Source organism: Siphateles boraxobius, unplaced genomic scaffold (assembly GCF_051911475.1).
Source record: "Siphateles boraxobius isolate OS27281-9 unplaced genomic scaffold, OSU_SipBor_1 109, whole genome shotgun sequence".
Lineage (NCBI taxonomy): Eukaryota > Metazoa > Chordata > Actinopteri > Cypriniformes > Leuciscidae > Siphateles > Siphateles boraxobius.
The window spans coordinates 42501-68542 of record NW_027508710.1 but is presented as its reverse complement, the minus strand read 5'-3'; the positions used below and the strand labels follow the sequence as shown (position 1 = coordinate 68542).

The window sequence follows — 26042 nt, the reverse complement described above, 5'->3', positions numbered from 1 at the left end:
AACAAGACTGACAAATATGATGCTGAATGATTACTCCATAATCATAAAAACATTAAAACCATACATGGATGTCTCACCGTACACAAACACGCTTGTAAACGAGCACAAACACGCTGTGTGAGTATAATAGAGCATCGGGCGCGCTACTCATCAGCGCCTCCCATATGGTCTAGCGGTTAGGATTCCTGGTTTTCACCCAGGCGGCCCGGGTTCGACTCCCGGTATGGGAAGACAGTTCTTTTTAGATTTGCCAACATAATACAAGCTTTTCAAGTTCATCACTAATCATTTTTAGTTACTCATAGTATTAGAGGCCTAGACGAACTACAGAAACAAGAAAAAAATATGTAACTCATAAATGCTGTTTCAGTACCGAAATCATTTTCACAAATATATTGATATTGAATTCAGAACAAATCACTATGGAATGTTTACTTTATGTATCATAATTTCAATTTAGTATGTCATCATTTAAAATTGTCATTTCATAATTATGACGCACAGTCATCATTTTAATTTCGACTTTTTGTCTTAATTCAGAATTACAATTTTTGTCAATTACGACTTTTTAATGTCATAATTAAAACGTTTTTAAGTGATAATTTGGTTTCACTTTATTTTGATGGTCCCTTTAACACATTCTGTTGACTATAAGTAACGTTGCATGTCTTCTAACTCGCATGTGAGAGTCAGAGTATGTAAAGTAAACTGGCATTAGAGAGTTAGTAGAGTATTGGTAGGGTTTGGGTTAGAATAAGTTGAGATATAGTTGCAGAGTTACTTATAGTCAGTAGAATATCTGATGGGGAGCATCACTATAAAGAGTTAGCAGATATTAAACAGTTTATAATACTCTGACTGGTAGTTGATATATAGTTGCAAAGTTACTTATAGTCAACAGCACGTTCAAAAGGACCATCAAAATAAAGGGTTACAAAATTATGACTTCATTTATACTTTTTTGTCAATTTATAAATTTTTAAAATACAGACTTTTTAAATTGAAATTTAGACTTTTTGTCATAATTATTACTTAATTCCGACTTTTTTAATATCATAAAAAGGTTTTTAAGTAATAATTTTACAAAAACTCAAAATTATTAGCAAAAAACAAAACATTACTTCATTTATACTTTTTTGTTAATTTTGACTTTTTAACTCTTCATCTCATCACTGTGATTAACAAAAATGTTTTTTTCTTATGTGGTATTAATGGACATATTTCACTCAGATATGGAGAAAAAGAGTAAATCTTATGAAAGCATGAGGTGATCTTCAATATCAGTTTGTAAAAAGGCTCAAATCCAGAGAGCGACTCAATAAATGTTTAAATCTCCGAGAGCATCAGCAGAAGAGACACGTTATAATCGAGATGACATCAGTAAAGCTGACTCTAGAACACAATATCTCCATTACAAAACAAACTGAAGTTTATTTGGACTTTAAACATAGACACAGCCTTTAAAATATCAGTCATAAAGAATGATTTAAGAAGAAAACTGTGCCGCATATACACAAACAATGTGCAAATATGGAGAACACGCTTTTAAATATATTTTACACAATAAAATCAGAAAACAGTAGAAGAAAATAAATACAGTGCATAGAAATTCATCCTGAAATAATCAATGACAAAATAAACACTAACAGTGAAAGTTCAACATCAAATGAACACAAGAACAATTATAACCAAAACAATAATTTAAGTCAAATACGTTTTTAAAGGTGCAATAACTGGATCATTGATTAGAGTGCATGTCGTCTTTTATTAAGTTAAAAAGGAATATTAATCATATAAACAGTGACAATAAAGTGTTCAAGCCTGTAAAGAGTTAAAAAGTGTGAAATTTGGTTAAAACCATTTGAAATCACAAAAATATTCCAATTTCAAACAATCGTACAAACTCGTTGAGTTCCAGTGTTTGTTTGAGAAAGAAACGCAGCAGGAACAGCTTTAGCAGCAGGTGTTGATGATCAGTGTGTGTGTGTGTGTGTGTGAGGACTTCCTGACCAGCAGGAAGTGACCTCATGACCTCAGTAACAGCCGTCCCGCCAGCTCCCGTCCCGCAGCGTCGACAGGCTCCTCGGGGGCGTCAGCAAACTGACGGAGAACAGAACATCAGAAATAATGTCATCTGACCAGAGTAAAGCGTCCACAGACAGTTATATGATATAACGCAATGATATATATTATGATTTTTCAGATGTTCCCTGTCATATAGTGTGTGATGGAGCTGTGTGTGACTGTAAAAGCTCTAAAAGATCAAAGAAAGTTTTGGTCTCCTAAAAGAAAGAAGCGATTCTGAAACGAGTCGTCAGTAATTCAGTCTCACTTCCTGCTGATCCTGTGCAGGTTTGTAACTAATTAGCATAATGCCAGCCTGTGGTGCTGATTGGCTGAGCAGCGTCTCTTAGCTCCGCCCTCAAACACTGTAGTGTATCTGAGACTGGAAGAGTTTGGTTCGTGTTGTTCGTGTCGAGAAGACGCTGTTTTCTGAGATTGATACGGTAAAACCCACGCCATCGTTACTGTTCGTATCACTGTGATCAAGAGCTGAGATTCAGATATAATAATGACCAATCACAGCAGAGCAGCTCTCAGAGAGGCGGGGCTTAGAGAGACTGAGTCCTCGATCGAAGCGTTTCCGACACTGAGAGAAACAGCTGATGCTGCAGTGCAGATTATGAGGGAATAAAGGGTTCTTGATCTTGGATGAATGTGAAACTATTGTTGGGAATTTAGAACCTTTAAAATAGCATCATAGTTAACACTTTAATATTAGTTAACTAAATTAGCATGAACTAAGAATGAAAAATGCTTCTAAACCATCTTGGTTAAAATGAATGTCAAAATTTACAAATACATTATTCAAATTAAAAGTTGTATCTGTTAATATTATTTAAAGGACATGAGCTGACATGAACTAACAACGAATAGTTGTATTTTTATTAACAAACATTAAAAAAGATTAATAAATGATTGGGTGACACTTTACAATAAAGTTTCATTAGGTAACATTACTTAACTACATTAGTTAACAAACTAAAAATGAACAACACTTCTACAGCATTTATTAATCTTAGTTAATGTTAATTTCAACATTTACTAATTCATTATTAAAATCAAATGTTGTATTACTTACTGTGAACTAACATGAACAATCAACAAACTGGATTTTTACTTACAAACATTAACAAAGATTAATAAATACTGTAACAAATGTATTGCTCATTGTTAGATCATGTTAGTTAATACATTAACTAAAGTTAACAAATGAACCTTATTGTGAAGTGTTACCAATTAATGCATGCATTAACTAACGTTAACTAATGGAAAAGTAAAGTGTAAAGTGTTCTCATTAAAGGATAGGACAGAAACGGTGAGTAAATGGACACATTACTGCAGTTTTCATCATTTACTCACTTTTAGCTCAGCGGATCTAAATCCTTCAGGATCTCCAACTGAATTTTTCATAACTTACTAATTTTAGGTTTTAATCCGAATCAGTTATGAGTTTTAAGCAGCTTTGAGGATCTGACTCTACTGAAGATGAAGCTGCACGATGTGTGTGTATCATACAATATGTATCATGGACAGTTCAATAAAAATAAAAATTACTGTGCGAGAGTTTTCAGAGCTTTAGTGTCAGTACTATATTAAACTGCTATATATAACATGTTGAATATAAAGTATAATAATGCAATGGGGGAATATTTGTGTAAAAACTGGCCTACAATATTTGAAATATATCTAGACAGTGACAGAGTGCAACCATATTCATCTAAAATAATTCTGTATTTCAGCTTCAGTATCATGAATATTTTTATTTTGGTGTCTCTATTGTCCTGTATTGGGTTTCCAGCTCCAAGTCCATCCTATTCATTTACACACACAATGTAATATCAAAGATAGCATTTTAATCAACAGTTCATTTTTTGTTAACCTTTTATCATGTATTGGCGTATCGAAATAATATTGTATCGTGAGTTCAGTATCGTGATGTGTATCGAATCATGACATGAGGGTATCGTTACACCCCTAGTGTTTGTGTGTGTGTGTGTGTGTGTGTTTACCTGCGCACTGGAGCCGTGAGTTTGCCACGCGAGCCGCTGGCTATGAAGGACGCGGGCCGCGGTAAACCACTGCGCGCCGGGATCTGGGAGACGGACACACACTGGGACACACACTGGGACACACACTGGGAACTGGCCGACGGACCCTTGATGGTGGGACTGACGTAAGCGGTGGCTTTGAGCGTCTGACGGGACGAGAAGTTCCCGACGCTCTGAACACGAGCCTGCAGCTGCCCAGGAGCCGGAACTGCCCACACACACACATACACACACACACACACACACACACACACACACACACACACACACACACACACACACACACACACACACACATTATATATTTGTACATAAGGAATTGTTGCTTTTCATATATTGAAAAATATGTGACAATATATTTACTAATATATCATAATGTATGTAATTTCATATTCAGTAATAATACACTTCCTAATATATAGATGTATATGTGATCAGATATGGTACTGCATGTGTAATATATTGCAGATATACTTTCTCATGCAGCATGAACACACATATATAGAGAAATATATAATGTAATATATTCCTTATATTTTTTATTATTTAAATTATAAATGTTTCATATTTTCAAGCTAGTTAACAAAAGCACAAGAACACCTGCATGTACTAAAGTATTTAGTAAAGACACTATCCCTGTGCAGAGGAGTGCACAGCCATTATTTTTAAAATATAGTAATTATTGTCTTAATGGTGTTCAGCCAATCATCAACTGAACCACAGACTCGACTCTTCAGCACAACGACCCCAAAAACTCAGATATAACAGAAAACCGTTTAAACTCCAAAATAATAGAACATTAAACACTAACAGATCTCCCCTATATTAATATTGAACTCTCCTTTAACAGTAAGAAGCAAAGCATGCTGGGAACTAGAAATCTGTTGTAAACACCACTGCATCCCACGCTTTACTCCACTGCATCCCACGCTTTACACCACTGCATCCCACGCTTTACACCACTGCATCCCACGCTTTACACCACTGCATCCCACGCTTTACACCACTGCATCCCACGCTTTACTCCACTGCATCCCACGCTTTACACCACTGCATCCCACGCTTTACACCACTGCATCCCACGCTTTACTCCACTGCATCCCACGCTTTACTCCACTGCATCCCACGCTTTACACCACTGCATCCCACGCTTTACTCCACTGCATCCCACGCTTTACTTCACAACATCCCACGCTTTACTCCAATTCATCCCACGCTTTACTCCACTGCATCCCACGCTTTACACCACTGCATCTCACGCTTTACTCCACTGCATCCCACGCTTTACACCACTGCATCCCACGCTTTACACCACTGCATCCCACGCTTTAGTCCACTGCATCCCACGCTTTACTTCACAACATCCCACGCTTTACTCCACTTCATCCCACGCTTTACTCCACTGCATCCCACGCTTTACTCCACTGCATCCCACGCTTTACTTCACAACATCCCACGCTTTACTCCACTGCATCCCACGCTTTACTCCACTGCATCCCACGCTTTACACCACAGCATCCCACGCTTTACACCACTGCATCCCACGCTTTACTCCACTGCATCCCACGCTTTACACCACAGCATCCCACGCTTTACACCACTGCATCCCACGCTTTACTCCACTGCATCCCACGCTTTACTCCACTTCATCCCACGCTTTACTCCACTGCATCCCACGCTTTACTCCACTGCATCCCACGCTTTACTTCACAACATCCCACGCTTTACTCCAATTCATCCCACGCTTTACTCCACTGCATCCCACGCTTTACACCACTGCATCCCACGCTTTACACCACTGCATCCCACGCTTTAGTCCACTGCATCCCACGCTTTACTCCAATTCATCCCACGCTTTACTCCACTGCATCCCACGCTTTACACCACTGCATCCCACGCTTTACTCCACTGCATCCCACGCTTTACTTCACAACATCCCACGCTTTACTCCAATTCATCCCACGCTTTACTCCACTGCATCCCACGCTTTACACCACTGCATCCCACGCTTTACTCCACTGCATCCCGCGCTTAACTTCACTGCATGTACACCACTGCATCCCACGCTTTACACCACTGCATCCCGCGCTTAACTTCACTGCATGTACACCACTGCATCCCACGCTTTACTCCACTGCATCCCGCGCTTAACTTCACTGCATGTACACCACTGCATCCCACGCTTTGCACCACTGCATCCCACGCTATACACCACTGTATCCCACGTTTTACTCCACTGCATCCCTCGCTTTACACCACTGCATCCCACGCTTTACTCCACTGCATCCCACGCTTTACACCACAGCATCCCACGCTTTACTCCACTGCATCCCACGCTTTACTCCACTGCATCCCGCGCTTTACTTCACTGCATGTACACCACTGCATCCCACGCTTTACACCACTGCATCCCACACTATACACCACTGCACCCCACGCTTTACTCCACTGCATCCCGCGCTTTACTTCACTGCATCCCGCGCTTTACTCCACTGCATCCCGCGCTTTACTTCACTGCATGTACACCACTGCATCCCACGCTTTACACCACTGCATCCCACGCTATTGTTGTGAACTTCTTCTTCTCAAGTGTAGAAAAGATAGAGTTGCAGACCAGGAGATTGTTGAGGTATAAGTTCTTTATCTCGTCGCTGTAGTCATCTCAATCAAGTCTAACTAAGGGAACTTTACATTGTAGTTTATATACATTTCAAGAGGAGGAGTTACATAAAGGTGGAAACAAAAGCATGCAAATGAGGCATCTGGGTTAAGGATGTGCCCTAGACTGAGAGTGTTACCAATCCTAATCCAATCAGCATAACAGTGTAATGTAAATATCCTAATCCAATCAGCCAGACTCTTCACCGATACCTTCACATTATCTTAATGGCCAGGCAGTGCATAAAGACAAAAGGTGATAGTCTCAGTGCTCTGACCAATTTAACTTACAATAGAGAGCTGGACAGACAGGAACAGGCAGGTTTGTGACATCATTTACCTTAGATACAAAATTCACACTAATAAACTTTCTCAGTTTCTATGCTATTGTATTGGAAGATTGCTGTTTCTGCAATTGCATGCTGACACAGAAACAAACATGCAAATTTAGGGTCCGTTAAGTTCTTAAGGGTAATAGTCTTTTCTGTTTGGGACTGTCATTTCTTTGTGAGGGGCGTGAGTCATTTGTTGAATGAAACACTTGATACTGTGGACGCATAGATAGTATGCTATTAGAAGAAATAACAGCAGAATTGCTATTTCCTTTATCCACAGCCAGGGTTTCCCAATCAAGTTTCCGAACCATGAAAAATTAACTTCAGTCATCTGGTGTAATTTTGCTGAAAGATCAAGAATGTCTTGTTGGATTTTGTTCAAGTTCTCTGTTGGATCCATTAAAACCCGGTGCAGCACTCAGGTCCGATGATGGTGCAGGCTCCTTCCGTTGCTAGAATGTAATCTAAGGCCACTCTGTTCTGTAAGATCATTATCTTGTGCGAAGCGAGAGTGTCTGTGATGTTACTGGTACGACAATCTTGATCATGTTGATGGATGACTGAAGGTTTCGTATGTGAGTCTCTGCGTTGTGTATTTTTTTCTTTTTCTTTTCTTTATCCTTTTGTGATAGTTGGCTCGGAAGAGGGTCAAGTTGTTTCTTGAGGTTTTCTTGTGGCTTCATACGCAGATGACGAGGTCAGTGCGTATGGGTCTTGGGAAGTCATCAGTGGTATCTGCACAGAGTAAGAAAGAAAACAAAAGACAGGAGAGCAGTATTTGTTCAAACACTAGGGTTGTAAACTTTTTCTGGGTCTGCTATTGTCGTTCCATCTCTCCCTATTTCTTAATTCCTTTGACACCTAAAGAACAGTGAGGTAAGGATGGACTAGGATAGGGCCTATGAGGGAAGTCTTCACCCCAGGGTTAACCCCGAAGCCTACTGCATTCGGTTCTTCCCGGGGCTCCTCACTGGTTCTGTGTCCTAACCTATCCCTGTTGGTGGGGGAACAACTTTACAGTGTGTACAATGAGTCCAGGTTTTCCTTCCCTGACACAATACTGCAGCGGCTGTAATCAACATCACTTGATGTGGCCCATGCCACTTTGGTTCTAATGGCTTATTTCTGAATGACTTTATCATGACCCATTGACCTGGGATGATTGTGTGTCCCCCTTCTGGTGAAGTCTGCCAACATGACTCAACTCTCCCTCTGGCACTCTGTACCGCCTTTGTTAGGTTTTCACAGTAAGCAATCAGGGCATCTGAGGTAATGTGTACATCAGCATTTCTAAGATCAATCACACCTGGCATCTGCATGGGGCGTCCAGTAATAATCTCATGAGGGCTCAGTCCTACTGTTCTGTTAGGTGATGCTCTCATACTACACAGTACTGCTGGCAACGCTTCAACCCATGGTACTCCTTCCTGATGCATTTTGCTTAGCCTGATTTTGATTGTTCTGTTTGCACGTTCAACCTGTCCTGATGCTTGTGGCCTATAGGGGCAGTGAAGGTTCCACTTAATCTGCAACATTCTAGACACTTCCTTGACTATCTGTCCTGTGAAGTGTGTACCTTGATCTGAGTCAATCCAATCTGGTAATCCCCATCTGGGAATGAAATCAGTGACAAGACATTTAGCAGTATGTGCAGCTGTAGCACGCCCTGTTGGATAAGCTTCTACCCATCTTGAGAACTTGTCTATTACTACCAAAACATCAGTTTTTCCCTTACAACGAGGCAATGATATGTAATCAACTTGCAGGTGACGAAATGGTCCTGGTGGAGCTGGGGTATGTGCTGCTGGTGTAGTGGCTGCTGGTATATCATTATTTTTCTGATATGTAACACACCTCTTGGCTGTTTCTGTGGCTACATTTCTGAATTTTGGATTCCACCACTGATTTGAGAACCTGTGATTCATCGTTGCTGGACCACTGTGACCTAAACTGTGTATTTGTTGAGCCAAATATGGCAGCAGTGATTCGGGAGCGACATACTTTCCCCCTTTGGTCCAGCAACAAGATGAATCCACTGTGGCTCCTTTGTCTAACCATGTCCATGCTTCATACAGAGGAACGTCTTTGTACAGATCAATTATTGATTCAGGAGGCATAATTGTCTTCTGTGCTGCACTACCTGAACACACTTGTACAGTTGCATAGAAACAAGCCTGTTTAGCTGCCATATCAGCAAGAGCATTACCTTTAGCTTCCGTAGTATTAGTTGTGAGATGTGCTTTCACTTTGATCACTGCTAATTTCTTTGGAAGTTTCATGGAAAACATTAGATCTTTCACTAATTCAGCATGCTTAATGGGGGATCCAGCAGAAGTTAGAAACTGTCTGGTTTGCCAAATGACACCAAAATCATGAATTACCCCAAAAGCATATCTGGAATCTGTGTAGATATTAGCAACTGATCCTGAAGCTAGCGTGCATGCTCTTGTTAGGGCTACTAGTTCTGCAGCTTGAGCTGAAAAATGATCTGGAAGACGTCCTGAAGCTAACACTTCCGTGGTGGACGTTACTGCATAACCTGCTCGTCTGTTACCTTCAATTACTTGAGCTGAACCGTCAACAAACAACTCAAATTCTGAATTCTCTGTGGGAGTTTCTTTTATTTCACTCATAGGTGTATATGTAAGCGTAACACAATCGTGTGTCATTTCTCCTTCATCCTCTAACAAAACTTCAGTCATAGCAGACATCATACATGAGGACGGATTCGTGACAGGTGCACGCTGTAAGACAATATTCGGGGCTGTGAGAGTTGCCAACCAATTTCCCCAGCGAGAGGAAGTGACAGAAGTGACTTTTGCTTGATTCATTAATGCGGACACTGCGTGCGGACATCTTACGTTTACAGACTGTCCTAACACCATTCCTGATGAAGCCTGAAGCGCTAGATGCACTGCCTGTACTGCTCTGAGGCATGGGCCCATACCTTGAGCTACTATGTCAAGTTTACCAGAATAGTAATGAATTGGGCGTAAACTGCCCCCATGATCTTGCATTAGACATGCAGTCATGAAGCTTAAATGTTCATGGACATAAAGCACAAATGGTCTATCAGTTTGGGCAATTCCTAATGCTGGTGCTTGACATAGTGCTCTCTTCAAATCATTGAACGCTTTGAGGTGACATTCTTCCATACAAACAGTATCAGAATCTTTACCATGGCCTTTCAACAAGTCATAGAGCGGCTGTGCAATTGACGCATATTCTTCAATCCAAGGTCTACAGTAACCTGCTGTTCCTAAAAATGATCGGAGTGTTTTAATGGTAGTAGGCGGGGGTATGGCTTTGACTGAAGCCGCTCGATCCTGTGTAATGGATCTATTTCCTGCACCAATTGTTTGACCCAGAAATGTGACTTGCTTTTTAGCAATTTGAGCTTTGTGAAAGCTGCATTTGTGTCCTTTCTTATGCAAATAGTCCAACAATGATGCCAATTCAGATTGATGTACCTCGTGATCTGTTGAGGAAATCAAAATATCATCGACATATTGGATCATAGTGGACTGTTTTACCGGACATTCTGGGTCACACAAATCACGTCTGACAGCCTGATGGTATATGGTTGGGGAGTTTTGAAATCCCTGTGGCAAACGTGTCCACTGGTATTGCTCATAGTCAACTGTGAAAGCTAACCATGGCTGGCTGTCAGAGTGCAACGGTACAGAAAAGAATCCATTAGACATATCAATTACTGAAAAAATCTTACTCTCTAATGGTATGCCATTACAAATTGTGGAAGGATCTGCCACTAGAGGGGTGATTTTATCAATATTTTTATTGGCTACTCTGTAGTCTATTGTAAGTCTCCATGTCCCATTGGATTTCTTGATGGGCCAAATGGGTGAGTTACAGGGACTGTTGGTTTTAACTAGCACTCCTTGCGTCAGCAACTTTTCTACAATAGGTTTGATCCCCTGTATAGCTTCCTTATTGATCGGATATTGTTTGGTGACCGGAGGTGGAGTCCCCGTCAATTTTATTGGTTCTACACCTGTCAACAAACCACAATCATCCTTGTCTTTAGCCCAAATTGGATGATTCTGTAAGAAAGCATACTCTGGAGGGATTACATTATTGGTAGAAACTTGTGCTGAGGAAATTTGAATGCTAGCAGATTCTGAGGACACGTCTAAAGTTAGATGTATTTGTCTCAGGAGATCCATGCCTAAAATTGCACCTGTATTTAATGGAGCACATAACAATTTTGTAGTCAGAGTTTTTGGGCCAAATTGTACATCTATGGGCGGGGTTTCATACAAATCGGAATCTTCACCTATTACGCCAGTTAAAGAAAATTTGGTTTTCTTGTACGGAATGTCTAAACCTTTAGCCAATTTTGTAGGAATTATGGTAATTTCTGCACCTGTATCAAGCAAAAAATCAATTTCTTTCTCTTGTATGCTACCTTTCACAAAAATTCTTGTGTCATTATGATGTATTACAGGGGTAAGGTAGCTACTCACAGCCCCAACAATTAGTTTTTTTCCTGGTCTTTTTGTGCTCTTAAAAGAGCCTGAACAAGCTGTCCTAAAGTTTCAGTGGACACTTGCGGAACTGCTTCCGGGTTGTAAGCAGGCTGAGAAGGAGCAGAATTATGCATAGCATTTCTTTTTGTATCTTGCAATTTCTTCCTACACTCTTTCTCCCAATGTCCTAATCTTCCACAATAGTGGCAGCTCCCTTCTTTTTTAGACCACCTGTTTTCTTGTTTTGCTGTGCTAAATGTAGCTGCTGCTGCTACTCTCACTTTGGTTTTAACATCAGCATCTCTTTCCCATGCAGCTAACCTGTCAACGTTACTTCTGAGAGTTCTGTTAGACCAAGTTAGATCTAGGAATGGCAAAGCTCTTCTGTATTCGGCTACAAGGCCATCTGACCAGATACGAATTAGTGGTCCTTTGTCATCGAGCACACTTTCGGAATCATCCACTATTCCACTGTAAGTTATGGCTGACTGACAAAACCGTTCAGTATATTCATTTACCGTTTCTTCTTTCTTTTGTACACAGCTAGTAACTCTAGACCAGTCTATTTTGGGTCCTAAGATAGTCTTTAGGATTTTCAAAACACCTTCTCTCATATCGCCTCTACTGGCATGTTGTAGTTCAGAAGTCACTGCAGATTCAAAACTGTTGAATTCAGAATCAGTTAAAATTTGTGACATTAACTGTGTGACTTCTGTTAACGACATGTCATATAGACGAATTTTGCCTATGAATGCCCTTCTAAATTCAGAAAACTGTTTACGTGGTGAGGGTAAACTCTCAGAGAGTCGTTCTATATCCTTAGGTCCAAGGGCTTTTGCGACAGTTTGGTTTTGGACAACAGAAGAGTTGGTAGGAACACTTTCAGTTCCCTCAATTCCCTGAGATCTTCTTGCAACACAAACCTTTACTGAATCTACAGGCTTATCAGTTACTGATGGGATGTCTACATCTGTTTCAAAGAATGCTTTTAAGTCAGGATAAGTTTCATCTGACTGTTGGTCTTCTGAGTCACATTTGGTTGAGGCCTTGTTATGGCCCACCTTAGTGTGCATTTGTTTGTTCTGTTCTTTTAATTTAGCTATACACCTAGATTGTTCTTGTGCAATGGATAAGCTAAATTCCCTATGGCAACAGATTATGCCTTTCATGTTTTTCTTTCTGATACATGCACCTAACACCTTCTTGCATTCTTCAATAGACCAAATCTTATCTGGATGAATCTCATATTTCTGTGTTAGTTCTTGTCTAACTTTTTCAGTGACTATTAGATCCATCTGTTCTCCTAACAGTGTTTTAAATTCGCTATCTGACCACAAAGGATTAGCAAGACCACCTTTTTTAGTTGTGGAGATTAGTCTAGCACTTTTCTTAATCATTTTGTGGATTTCTTTGTTACCACACAAAGAAGCACTAAACTTCTCTGATCACAGAGGGTACGCTTGTTAACACAAATCAACTATTGTTAAACTTCCTTGTTATCAACAGATCACAAACAATTAGTACGTTACGCTAATCTTCCCTAAAAGAAAAATGCAAAGGATCTTTCACCTTCTTAACTTTTAGAGGATAAAACAAACAAAAACACTAAATCTTCTCTGATCAAAAGAGGCTACACTCGATAACACAGTTAACCTTCCATGCCCAGAGCAAAGGGTAACACACAAAATATTAGCAATTTATACTAAAATCTTCCCTGCCTGAAAAAAACTTTTTCCACTTCCCTGGCAAAGCAGAGGATAAAACACAAATTATTAGCACGTTACGCTAATCTTCCCTGAAAGAAACGGAAAGGATCTTTCACCTTCCTAACTTTTTAGAGGATAAAACAAAATTACTAGCATGTATTGCTAACTCTTCCCTGCCTGAAACAGAGGATCAAACTTTCCTCTCTAAAAGAAAAACTTTTAAAAGGGTAACCAAAATAAATAGCCTGTAAGACTACCTCTTCTCTGCTTGCACAGAGGCTAACAATATTTTAACTTGAATGCTAAAATCTTCCCTGTCTGCACAGAGGATACCAACAACTTCCCTGACTATTCAGAGGATCAAACTCTCTTCTCTAAAAGAAATTTTTTAGAGGGTAACACCACAAGGTAACAAACAACAAAACAAATAATTAGCAAAATAATACTAATCTTCCCTGCCTGACACAGAGGATATCTTTTTAACATGTGATGTTAAAAACGTCCCTGCCTGAACAGAGGATATATTTTCATCTTTAAAAGACAACTTTTAAAGGATAACTTTAGGTAATCAAACACTACAGCTGTCTGATAACTCTTTCTCTGACGGCGCAGAGGCACAAAATTCGTACTGGTCTGCAGTTGTTCTTTGAATAGAGTGAAACTCACCAAATCTTTAGTTGTACGGAAAGATTCCGTCTGGAACTCAGTCAGAAAGATAATTCTTTGTTGAAATCTTTGTTGAGCTTGAAGTTTCAAGATTCAGTCTGGAATTCAGTCTTTGTTGAAATCTTTTGTTGAGATTTAGTTCTGGATTCAGGTGTTTCAGCTCCATCCGGCTCACGGCACCATCTGTTGTGAACTTCTTCTTCTCAAGTGTAGAAAAGATAGAGTTGCAGACCAGGAGATTGTTGAGGTATAAGTTCTTTATTTCGTCGCTGTAGTCATCTCAATCAAGTCTAACTAAGGGAACTTTACATTGTAGTTTATATACATTTCAAGAGGAGGAGTTACATAAAGGTGGAAACAAAAGCATGCAAATGAGGCATCTGGCTTAAGGATGTGCCCTAGACTGAGAGTGTTACCAATCCTAATCCAATCAGCATAACAGTGTAATGTAAATATCCTAATCCAATCAGCCAGACTCTTCACCGATACCTTCACATTATCTTAATGGCCAGGCAGTGCATAAAGACAAAAGGTGATAGTCTCAGTGCTCTGACCAATTTAACTTACAATAGAGAGCTGGACAGACAGGAACAGGCAGGTTTGTGACATCATTTACCTTAGATACAAAATTCACACTAATAAACTTTCTCAGTTTCTATGCTATTGTATTGGAAGCTCAATTATACATTTAAAATAAAATTTGTAATCCTACACTATACACCACTGCACCCCACGCTTTACTCCACTGCATCCCGCGCTTTACTTCACTGCATCCCACGCTTTACACCACTGCATCCCACGCTTTACTCCACTGCATCCAACGCTTTACTCCACTGCATCCCACGTTTTACACCACTGCACCCCACGCTTTACTCCACTGCATCCCACGCTTTACTCCACTGCATCCCACGCTTTACTTCACTGCATCCCACGCTTTACACCACTGCACCCCACGCTTTACACCACTGCATCCCACGCTATACACCACTGCATCCCGCGCTTTACTTCACTGCATCCCACGCTTTACTCCACTGCATCCCACGCTTTACTTCACTGCATCCAACGCTTTACACCACTGCATCCCACGCTATACACCACTGCACCCCACGCTTTACTCCACTGCATCCCGCGCTTTACTTCACTGCATCCCACGCTTTACTCCACTGCATCCCACGCTTTACTTCACTGCATCCAACGCTTTACACCACTGCATCCCACGCTATACACCACTGCATCCCACTCTTTACACCACTGCATCCCACGCTTTACACCACTACATCCCTCGCTTTACACCACTGCATCCCACGCTTTACTCCACTGCATCCCGCGCTTTACTTCACTGCATCCCACGCTTTACTCCACTGCATCCCGCGCTTTACTCCACTGCATCCCACGCTTTACTTCACTGCATCCCACGCTTTACACCACTGCATCCCACGCTTTACACCACTGCATCCCACGCTATACACCACTGCATCCCGCGCTTTACTTCACTGCATCCCACGCTTTACTCCACTGCATCCCACGCTTTACTTCACTGCATCCAACGCTTTACACCACTGCATCCCACGCTTTACACCACTGCATCCCACGCTTTACTCCACTGCATCCAACGCTTTACACCACTGCATCCCACGCTATACACCACTGCACCCCACGCTTTACTCCACTGCATCCCACGCTATACTCCACTGCATCCCACCCTTTACTCCACTGCATCCCACGCTTTACTCCACTGCATCCCACGCTTTACTCCACGGCATCCCACGCTTTGCATTGCACTTGGTGATGTAAGGCTTGGATGCAGCTGCTCGGCTATGGAAACCCATTCCATGAAGCTCTACTCACTGTTCCTGAGCTCATCTGAAGGCCACACTAAGTTTGGAGGTCTGTAGATATTGACCCTGCAGAAAGTTGACGACTTCTGCACACTGTGAGCCTCGGCTTGCGCTGACCCGCTCTGGGGTTTTACGTGGCCTACCACTTCATTGGTTCTACCACTTCTGTTGTTCCCAATTGCTTCCAATTTGTTATAATACCACTAAGAGTTGACCGAGGAAATTTCACGAATGGACTTACTGCACAGGTGGCAACGCTTGAGTTCACTGAGCACCTGAGAGCGACCCATTCTTTCACAGATGTGTATAGAAGTGTCTGCATGCCTAGTGCTGGAGTTTATACACCTGTGGCCATGGAAGTGATTGGAACTCCTGAACTCAATGATCTGGCATTATAGTGTATGTGTGAACATACATTTACATTTATATGGGAACATCTATGTGCAATATATGTACACAATAAAGGATAAAACTTTGTGAATATTACATGTAATGCTATTTTTGTCTTCATTTATAAATATTTTATATGTATTAATATATAGCCATACATGGTCAATGCATATATTGCAGTATATTGAAAAATATAAGCACTAGTTTCCCATATTTGGAAATGTATTATGTAATATATCGCATTATATTTTGCAGTATATTCCCATATATGATTGTTCCGTAAGGGTGTGTGAGTGAGAGAGTGTGTGTATGTGAGAGACGTGTGTGTGTGTACTGCAGGTCTGAAGCCGTGTCATGTCCTGGACGAGTCAAAGCTCTGGCTCTGTGTGTGTGTGTCTGTGTGAGACGTACTGCAGGTCTGAAGCCGCGTCAGTGTCCCGGACGAGTCGAAGCTCTGGCTGTTACGCAGGGACGGGGACGGGGACGCGGGAACGGACGCCATCGGGAAACTCAGCAGGTTTGGCATACTTCTCCTTAGCTTATCTGAGGAAACATCACTTCCTGTTAGCTCTGCCAATCACACACACACACACACACACACACACACACACATACACACACACACACACACACACACACAACATAAACACGTTGAACATCGGATTAAAGCCCAATTACATTTGATGTGCTTTAAGAGGATTGAGACGCAGCAGAAAGTGTGTTTGATTTAAGATGCTTAAAGACTGAACATCAGTGAGAGTTTTACCCATCAGCCCATTCAACTACAGCTGGGGAACGTTCTGGCAGGGTTCTCTCAAAGATATGAACAAATAACGTTAATAGAACGTAATTCATAATGCAAAAACATTATAATCGGAATTATGTTTTCAAGTTTGTAAAAATACAGTAAAAACAGTAACAAATTATTTTAATGTAAATCAGCTGTTTTCTATGTGAATATATAGTAAAGTGTAATTTATTCCTGTGATAAAAGCATGATCACATGATCCTTAAGAAATCATTCTAATATGATTTGATGCTCAAGAAACATCTTTTATTTTCTTTTAGAAACTTATTTTTATCAGTGTTGAAAACAGTTTTTTGTGGAAACTGTTATACAATTTTTTTTTCAGAATTCTTTGATGATAGAAGGTTTAAAAGAACAGCGTTTATTTGAAATAGAATCTTTTGTAACATTATAAATGTCACTTTTGATCAATTTAATGCGCCTTCAATGAATAAAAGTGTTAATTTCTTCTTAAAAAATAAAAACTTTTGAACTGTAGTGCATATAATCTCTATTCAAAATCTAAACAATCATCTAAACGATCATCGTAGCATGTTTATGCTGGACTGTGACTGGTGTTTTCAGCTTTAAAGGTGACATATTAAGCCCCTTTTCATGAAATGTAATATAAATCTTTAGTGTCCTTTAATCTTTGTTAAATTTGCCCCTTTTTGGGTGTGAGCAAAACACGCCGTATTTGTTTCTTTCAAGACAGTGTCAAAGTGTCTCTAATGCATCATTTCCTCACAGAATCTGACCTGACGTTAATCATCATAATCACCTGCGCTGCTCCTGAGTCCGTGAGGCTCGCTGGCAGGCGTGTGTGTCTGCGTCGGTGTGTGTGTGTGTGTCTGCGCTGCGCTAGACAGCCTCCAGTCCCTGATGCTGCTGAAGGTGTGTGAGTGCGGCAGGGCTCCGGCGCGGCTCAGGCACGGCTGCGGTGGCGGCATCTCACCGTAATCTTCATCCTCCTCCTCATCCTCGTCCAGCAGTGAGGCGCTGCGCTGGAAGGAGAAGCTGGAGCTGCGGCGGGTGATAGAGGAAGAAGAAGAAGAAGAGGTGGCGAAGTCCTGACGCAGACCTGAGAGGAACGAACGCTCACGTCATATTTAAAACAGTTCTAAGATAAATAAGCAACAAAATAAGAAAACGGTTAAATAAGAAGATACATTTTTCATTAAGATCTTTTGCACATTTCTCCAACACTCTCATCTCTGTAATACAGTCATGAACATCAATTTATATTAAAAGTATAGTTCATCTAGTTCTAAGGGATTGAAAATTGTACCCCGAAAAGTTATTAAAGACATCGTTAAAATAGTCCAAGTGACTACAGTGGCTCAATCTTAAGTTTATCAAGCGACGAGAATACTTTTTGTGCGCAAAAAAAACAAAAATAACGACTTTATTTCAACTATTCATTTCCTTCTCTGTGGGCCTCGAGTGAGTTAGCGTAGTGAGATAGCGTAGAGCTACGTCACACGCAGGCTCACTATTGGCCGACGCTGGTCATGTGTGTGATGATGCGTGTGACGTACAACACAGAAGCGCTGCGCTGTTACACTAGTGAACTCACTCGACGCCCACAGAGAAGGAAATGACTAATTGAAATAAAGTCGTTATTCTTGTTTTTGCGCACAAAAAGTATTCTCGTCGCTTGATAAACTTAAGATTGAGTCACTGTAGTCACTTGGACTATTTTAACGATGTCTTTAATAACTTTTCGGGGTACAAGTGTCAATCCCTTAGAAGCCTATGGAGGAGTGATCCAGCTCTCAGATTTAATCACAAATATCTTAATTCGTGTCCCGAAGATGAACGAAGGTCTTACGGGGTTGAACAACATGAGGGAGAGTAATTACTGACAGAATTTACATTTTTGGGTGAACTATCACTTTAAGCTCAAGTATATGAGCCATACTTCCCCAATTGATTGATTACAATCTGTAAGGACTGGGCGAGGGGTGAATCTGAATAACTAAATACATCCTAGCTAAAATCCCAAAGCCTTCAGGCCCAAAAAGCCAGGATGTAAATTAACATATACACACACACACACACACACACACACACACACACACACACACACACACACACACACACACCCACAGACGCATCCCCCACAAGTGAAGCCCGCTCAGGACAGAGCGTGGTGTCCAGTTACGAGACATTTTTATGACTGACTGGAATGTCCCAAAGAAGGTGATTCTAAAGAGAAAGAAACTTCTCTTTTTAGGCATTTAATCAGATATATTCAATGTGTTTTTATGTGTGTCCATTTGCCCATGTCACATTGGAATGACTATGATTTTATCGTAGCTTAAAGTGAATTATAAATACCTTCATTATGCATTTAAATATAACTGTCTATTCCCATAACTTGTACACATAGTTCTGGACACCTCCAGAATGCTTTCGGTGTGATCAATCAGAATACGTACAGTAATATCCAGTAAAATATAGTTTACTATGTTTTCCATCTTTGGAGTGAAAAGAGACCAAAACTAACATCACTGGTGTTCTTAGATAACAGCGTTTACGACCCAAAGGAATGTTCACAGAACTGTGGCTCTCTCTGAATTCTAACCAAGGAGGAGAAATGAATCCTGTATTCATATATATATATATATATATATATGCTATTATATATCCACTTGAGAATTGTATGAACAATGTATCTAAGTTCCCTATTTCATGAGTTGCCTTTTTGTGGTTTGGTCTATGTTTCTCGACAACTCTAATGCGATAATGTTTTAAACTTTGCCAACTAATGTTTAACCAAATCCATTTGTGGCAAGTTTGGTCTCGATAAACTCCAATCTTCATTCCCCATTTGTTAATTGACATTACATTTTGCTAAACTTGTGACGCATTAGTATTATAAGAATTGTGAAGATTCTTCTCTTAAACACCCAATGAAACTAGAGATTTAAATGCCTGGTTATAACACAAAGGGTCATAAAATCTCCCTCCAAAGGGACAGCTCCTGATTGGACCCTCTTCCAAAGAAGGCGGAAACGTCAGGTCTTCAAAAGGACTGAATACCAGTTTATCCCTCTCTTACTTCTCTTGTCCTTGTGTCATAATGTAACGTCTCGCCTCCGGGCGAGCTCTTCGCCTTTCTTTTATTTGTTTCTAGTCTAGTTTGTGTTTTTCAGTCTCAGATAAGTCTCCGTGTTTAATTCCAATCGACGAGTGAAAAGAACACCGCGTGACATATCTCTTCAGCAAATCCATCTACAAGGGACCTTTAAACGAGGTCGCGCTCGCTTTGAAGGAGAAACACGCGCACGTGACCACGTGACGCGCCGGACCGAGAGACACACACGCTTCTTCACAAGCCATGCAAAGAGTTACCTGTGCAAGTATCCGTGTTTTATCACGCTTTAAGATTTGTTGAAGTCTTGTTGTCTCTCAAAGCCGTTGTCTATGTGAATTTGCTATTTAGAAAGATCCTCGGGTCTTTCTAAACTCCCTCTTGCATTCCTGCAACTCTCTACATTTCCTCTCTCTCTCTGTCCCTATGCATTTCTCGTTCATCGATGCCTTATCGTGTTTTGTTGTTTATTATGTTTGTAAATACATATATCCCATGTAACCGTAGTAAATACATAAGTAGTTCTGCCTTATTAAATTCATTATATTCATTTGATTGATGTACTGCCTTTTTGCTCATTTTCAAGTCCCTTAAGTGTCAAAAGATCTTATAGCAACAAGCTTACAAATTAAAGATACTTTAAAGAGTATGTGTTTATAGGGCAGGAAACCCAATTCTTGTGGCCACAGAATTGCTATTCCTGAAATCCTATAAAGTAAGATGATATTGTGGATTCCCACAAATATTAGTCTGACAATTGAGCTAATTAATTTAGCCTGTTTTGTAAGACGTGGTCCGTGTAGTTAATTGCAATCAACTTGTGGTTAAGTGCAAGGATACACAGACATGCATGCAGGTAAAATTACATATCATCCCTTAACATGTAAGAATGATCTAATCCAAACATGTATGAATAATTATTAATTACCAATTATTAATTATGATATGCAAATTCCCCACAGATTAGATCCGCCCCAGAGTCTTTACAAATCTAAGTTTCTGAAATGTAATTTTAATCCCTTGTATTTTGTTGCGTGGTCAAATACATAATTGCGTTGACTGTAGTACTGGTTAACCGAGGATTTATTTTTAATTTTTTATGTCAGTTTCTCATCTTCCCCTGAGGGGATTTAAATGTACATTCATGCATTTGGCAGACGCTTTTATCAGAGAAATGAAAAATCCCATTTTTCTCTGGGAATCGAGTGCATTCCTAGCATTGCTCTACTGTTTGAGTTTCAGGAAAGCACACAAAAATAAAACACATTTTTTTTAAATTTTAATTTAAAAAATAGTTACAACACTGTTTTTAATATTTTTTTTTTAATAAATACATTTTAAATACTGTTAGAAACTCATTTGTTCTCCTGTTTATTTTTTTGTGAAGTGTGAGAAGTGTTATTAAAGTTTTACGTGTTTTTCCCTGATCTGTTTTGGTTTTTCAAAGTGTGATTTTACGGCATGTTTTTAGGAGTAAAATGTTTAAATCAGGCGAATGAAATATGAACAAACCTTCAGAATATAGATGGAGATTTCTGACTCAAACTCACCGCCTTTAGATTGAGATTGAAATCTACAGACACAAATACACCATGTGCCATAAAATAATGTCTATTCTGGATGTTTTCTTTCCTCTGATCACATGTGAAATAAGAGCTCAAAACAGTGTTTTTGCCTGCAGCGTCTCGTCTTAATCTACAATGATGTATAATATTTGCATATCCATAATATGTAATCATACTTCTGATATTACTAGGATGAACAGATGTGTTTTGTCTACACGTGTCATCTTCTGTAAGTGTATTGAGCGGTGTAATGTGAGGTTTACTCACTCTCCTCCTGAAGTCTCGCCATCACCTGGACATCCGTCAGATCCTGCAGCTTAAAGCCCTCGTCCGGCTCACACACACTCACATCACTGTCCACCGACGCCTGAGAGAACACACTGCGCCGAACACTGCGGCCTGTGAGGAGCAGCACACACACACACACACACACACACACAGACACACACACACACAAACACACACACAGACACAGACAGACACACACACACACACAGACACACACACACACACAGACACAGACACAACAACAGGACAGATGAGTATTTTCTCCACTATAATGCCGTATATCGAGTGAAACGCTTCTGGAACAAGAACAAATGTGGGCGGGGCATGATTGTGTCTGTGGGGAATTGATTGGATGGTGGTTTGCTATTGGTTAATCTCCGCTATTGGTGGACAGGTTGCGTAAGCGTATGATGAGTGAGTGAGTGAGTGAGTGAGTGTGTGAGTGTCTGAGTGTGAGTGAGTGTGTGTGAGTGAGTGAGTGTGTGAGTGAGTGAGTGAGTGAGTGTGTGAGTGAGTGAGTGAGTGAGTGAGTGAGTGAGTGAGTGAGTGAGTGTGAGTGTGTGGGTGAGTGAGTGAGTGAGTGAGTGTGTGAGTGTGTGAGTGTGTGGGTGAGTGAGTGAGTGAGTGAGTGAGTGAGTGAGTGAGTGAGTGAGTGTGTGAGTGTGTGGGTGAGTGAGTGAGTGAGTGTGTGAGTGTGTGAGTGTGTGGGTGAGTGAGTGTATGTGATTGAGTGTGTGAGTGAGTGAGTGAGTGTGTGAGTGTGTGGGTGGGTGAGTGAGTGAGTGTGTGTGATTGAGTGTGTGAGTGAGTGAGTGAGTGTGTGAGTGTGTGTGTGTGATTGAGTGTGTGAGTGAGTGTGTGAGTGTGTGTGATTGAGTGTGTGAGTGAGTGAGTGAGTGTGTGAGTGTGTGGGTGAGTGTGAGTGAGTGAGTGTTTGTGAGTGTGTGTGAGTGAGTGTGTGAGTGAGTGAGTGAGTGAGTGTTTGTGAGTGTGTGTGAGTGAGTGTGTGAGTGAGTGAGTGAGTGAGTGTTTGTGAGTGTGTGTGAGTGAGTGTGTGAGTGAGTGTGTGAGTGAGTGAGTGAGTTTGTGAGTGAGTGTGTGAGTGAGTGAGTGTGTGAGTGAGTGAGTGAGTGTGTGAGTGAGTGTGTGTGTGTGAGTGAGTGTGTGAGTGAGTGTGTGAGTGTCTGAGTGTGAGTGAGTGTGTGTGAGTGAGTGTGTGAGTGAGTGAGTGAGTGAGTGAGTCAGTGAGTGAGTGAGTGAGTGTGTGAGTGAGTGTGTGAGTGTGTGAGTGAGTGAGTGAGTGAGTGAGTGTGTGAGTGAGTGAGTGAGTGAGTGTGTGAGTGTGTGTGTGTGTGTGTGTCTGTGTGTGTGTGTGAGTGAGTCAGTGAGTGTGTGTGTGTGTCTGTGTGTGTGTGTCTGTGTGTGTGTGTGTGTGTGTCTGACTGTGTGTGTGTGTGTGTGTGTGTTAGTGTTACCTGCTCTCTCACAGGTGCTGCTGGGAAGAGGAGCACAGGGTTTACAGTAGAGAGGAGAAACACGAGCACGAGGAAAAACAGGAGAGGAGACGCTTGACCTCCATCTACTGACTGAAGAGACATGAACAACATCACTGACTGCTGTGTGTGTGTGTGTGTGTGTGTGTGTGTGTGTGTGTGTGTGTGTGTGTGTGTGTGTGTGTGTGTGTGTGTGTGTGTGTGTGTGTCTGGCCATTGAGTTTCAGCCAGAGACACGGGTGACGACAAAGATTCATTCAGCAAACTCAGCTCAAGAGCCTTGAGTCTGTCAACATACTGATCAACACATGAAAACCCACAGACAATATTAGGAGCTCATATACAGTATATGTTGCAGCGCATGACTTCAGGCATGATTCTGTATCTGTGTGTCTGCTGAATATACGGGTTCAGTAATTACACGCTGTAAAGGAATTGACATGAAGGGCTGATTCCTTTCATGTAGACACAGTTGCTATGGTTACCGCTCGTCTAACGCAGGCCGAATATAGCAGCGAATCAAGCGCTCGAGTTGGGTTGGTAACAGGTCAGCGCTGGGAACAGCTCAGGTGTCTGTGTGAATGTGACACAGGGTTTATTTAGCCAAATAACAAGCTTACGTCTAAATCCTGAATGCATTACAAGCTTCCCAGAGTCTGAGCTGTCCGTCACACAACCTCATTTACATATTCATGAGCGGCTTCGCCCCCTCAGACTGACTTTACTTGCTCTACATTGACTCCCGCTGATTGACTTGACTGACCTCCACTGACTTGACTGACCCCCACTGACTTGACTGACTCCTGCTGATTGACTTGACTGACCCCCACTGACTTGACTGACCCCCACTGCCTTGACTGACCTCCACTGACTTGACCCCCACTGACTTGACCCCCACTGACTTGACTTGACTGACTCCCTCTGATTGACTTGACTGACCCCCACTGATTGACTTGACTGACCCCCACTGACTGACTTGACTGACCCCCACTGACTTGACTTGACTGACGCCCACTGATTGACTTGACTGACCCCCACTGATTGACTTGACTGACCCCCACTGATTGACTTGACTGACCCCCACTGATTGACTTGACTGACCCCCACTGACTTGACTTGACTGACCCCCACTGACTTGACTTGACTGACCCCCACTGATTGACTTGACTGACCCCCACTGACTTGACTTGACTGACCCCCACTGACTTGACTTGACTGACCCCCACTGACTTGACTTGACTGACCCCCACTGACTTGACTTGACTGACCCCCACTGACTTGACTTGACTGACCCCCACTGACTTGACTGACCTCCACTGACTTGACCCCCACTGACTTGACCCCCACTGACTTGACTTGACTGACTCCCTCTGATTGACTTGACTGACCCCCACTGACTTGACTTGACTGACTCCCTCTGATTGACTTGACTGACCCCCACTGACTTGACTGACGCCCACTGATTGACTTGACTGACCCCCACTGATTGACTTGACTGACCCCCACTGATTGACTTGACTGACCCCCACTGACTTGACTTGACCCCCACTGATTGACTTGACTGACCCCCACTGATTGACTTGACTGACCCCCACTGATTGACTTGACTGACCCCCACTGACTTGACTTGACTGACCCCCACTGACTTGACTTGACTGACCCCCACTGACTTGACTGACTCCCGCTGATTGACTAGACTGACCCCCACTGACTTGACTGACGCCCACTGATTGACTTGACTGACCCCCACTGACTTGACTGACGCCCACTGATTGACTTGACTGACCCCCACTGATTGACTTGACTGACTCCCTCTGATTGACTTGACTGACCCCCACTGACTTGACTGACGCCCACTGATTGACTTGACTGACCCCCACTGATTGACTTGACTGACCCCCACTGATTGACTTGACTGACCCCCACTGATTGACTTGACTGACCCCCACTGACTTGACTTGACTGACCCCCACTGACTTGACTTGACTGACCCCCACTGATTGACTTGACTGACCCCCACTGACTTGACTTGACTGACCCCCACTGATTGACTTGACTGACCCCCACTGATTGACTTGACTGACCCCCACTGATTGACTTGACTGACCCCCACTGACTTGACTTGACTGACCCCCACTGATTGACTTGACTGACCCCCACTGATTGACTTGACTGACCCCCACTGATTGACTTGACTGACCCCCACTGATTGACTTGACTGACCCCCACTGATTGACTTGACTGACCCCCACTGATTGACTTGACTGACCCCCACTGACTTGACTTGACTGACCCCCACTGACTTGACTGACTCCCGCTGATTGACTAGACTGACCCCCACTGACTTGACTTGACTGACCCCCACTGACTTGACTGACCCCCACTGACTTCACTTGACTGACCCCCACTGACTTCACTTGACTGACCCCCACTGACTTGACTGACCCCCACTGACTTGACTGACCCCCACTGACTTGACTGACCCCCACTGACTTCACTTGACTGACCCCCACTGACTTGACTGACCCCCACTGACTTCACTTGACTGACCCCCACTGACTTGACTGACCCCCACTGAATTCACTTGACTGACCCCCACTGACTTCACTTGACTGACCCC

The 26042-nt window shown here is 41.9% G+C and overlaps 1 protein-coding gene and 1 non-coding gene across 5 annotated transcripts in view; one reads left to right on the top strand and one right to left on the bottom strand.

Moving 5' to 3' along the window:
• The first annotated feature begins 158 nt into the window (after positions 1–158).
• trnae-uuc (transfer RNA glutamic acid (anticodon UUC)) lies at positions 159–230 on the top strand. The gene has a single exon. It is a non-coding gene; the product is annotated as a tRNA-Glu (tRNA).
• A 1177-nt stretch (positions 231–1407) lies between these two features.
• Positions 1408–26042, bottom strand: part of slain1b (SLAIN motif family, member 1b) — a 29651-nt gene continuing 5016 nt past the window's right edge. Inside the window, exons 3-8 of one of the 4 annotated variants that reach the window (XM_077247437.1) lie at positions 23405–23515; positions 21909–22040; positions 17761–18060; positions 16604–16762; positions 4074–4320; positions 1408–2100 (exon numbers count right to left, since the gene is read on the bottom strand). In XM_077247437.1, coding sequence (XP_077103552.1) covers positions 2034–2100; positions 4074–4320; positions 16604–16762; positions 17761–18060; positions 21909–22040; positions 23405–23515 — 1016 coding nt within the window. In that variant the 3' untranslated portion in view covers positions 1408–2033. The remainder of the gene's footprint in view (positions 2101–4073; positions 4321–16603; positions 16763–17760; positions 18061–21908; positions 22041–23404; positions 23516–26042) is intronic. The other 3 variants (XM_077247448.1, XM_077247458.1, XM_077247467.1) reach the window with 3 other exon arrangements.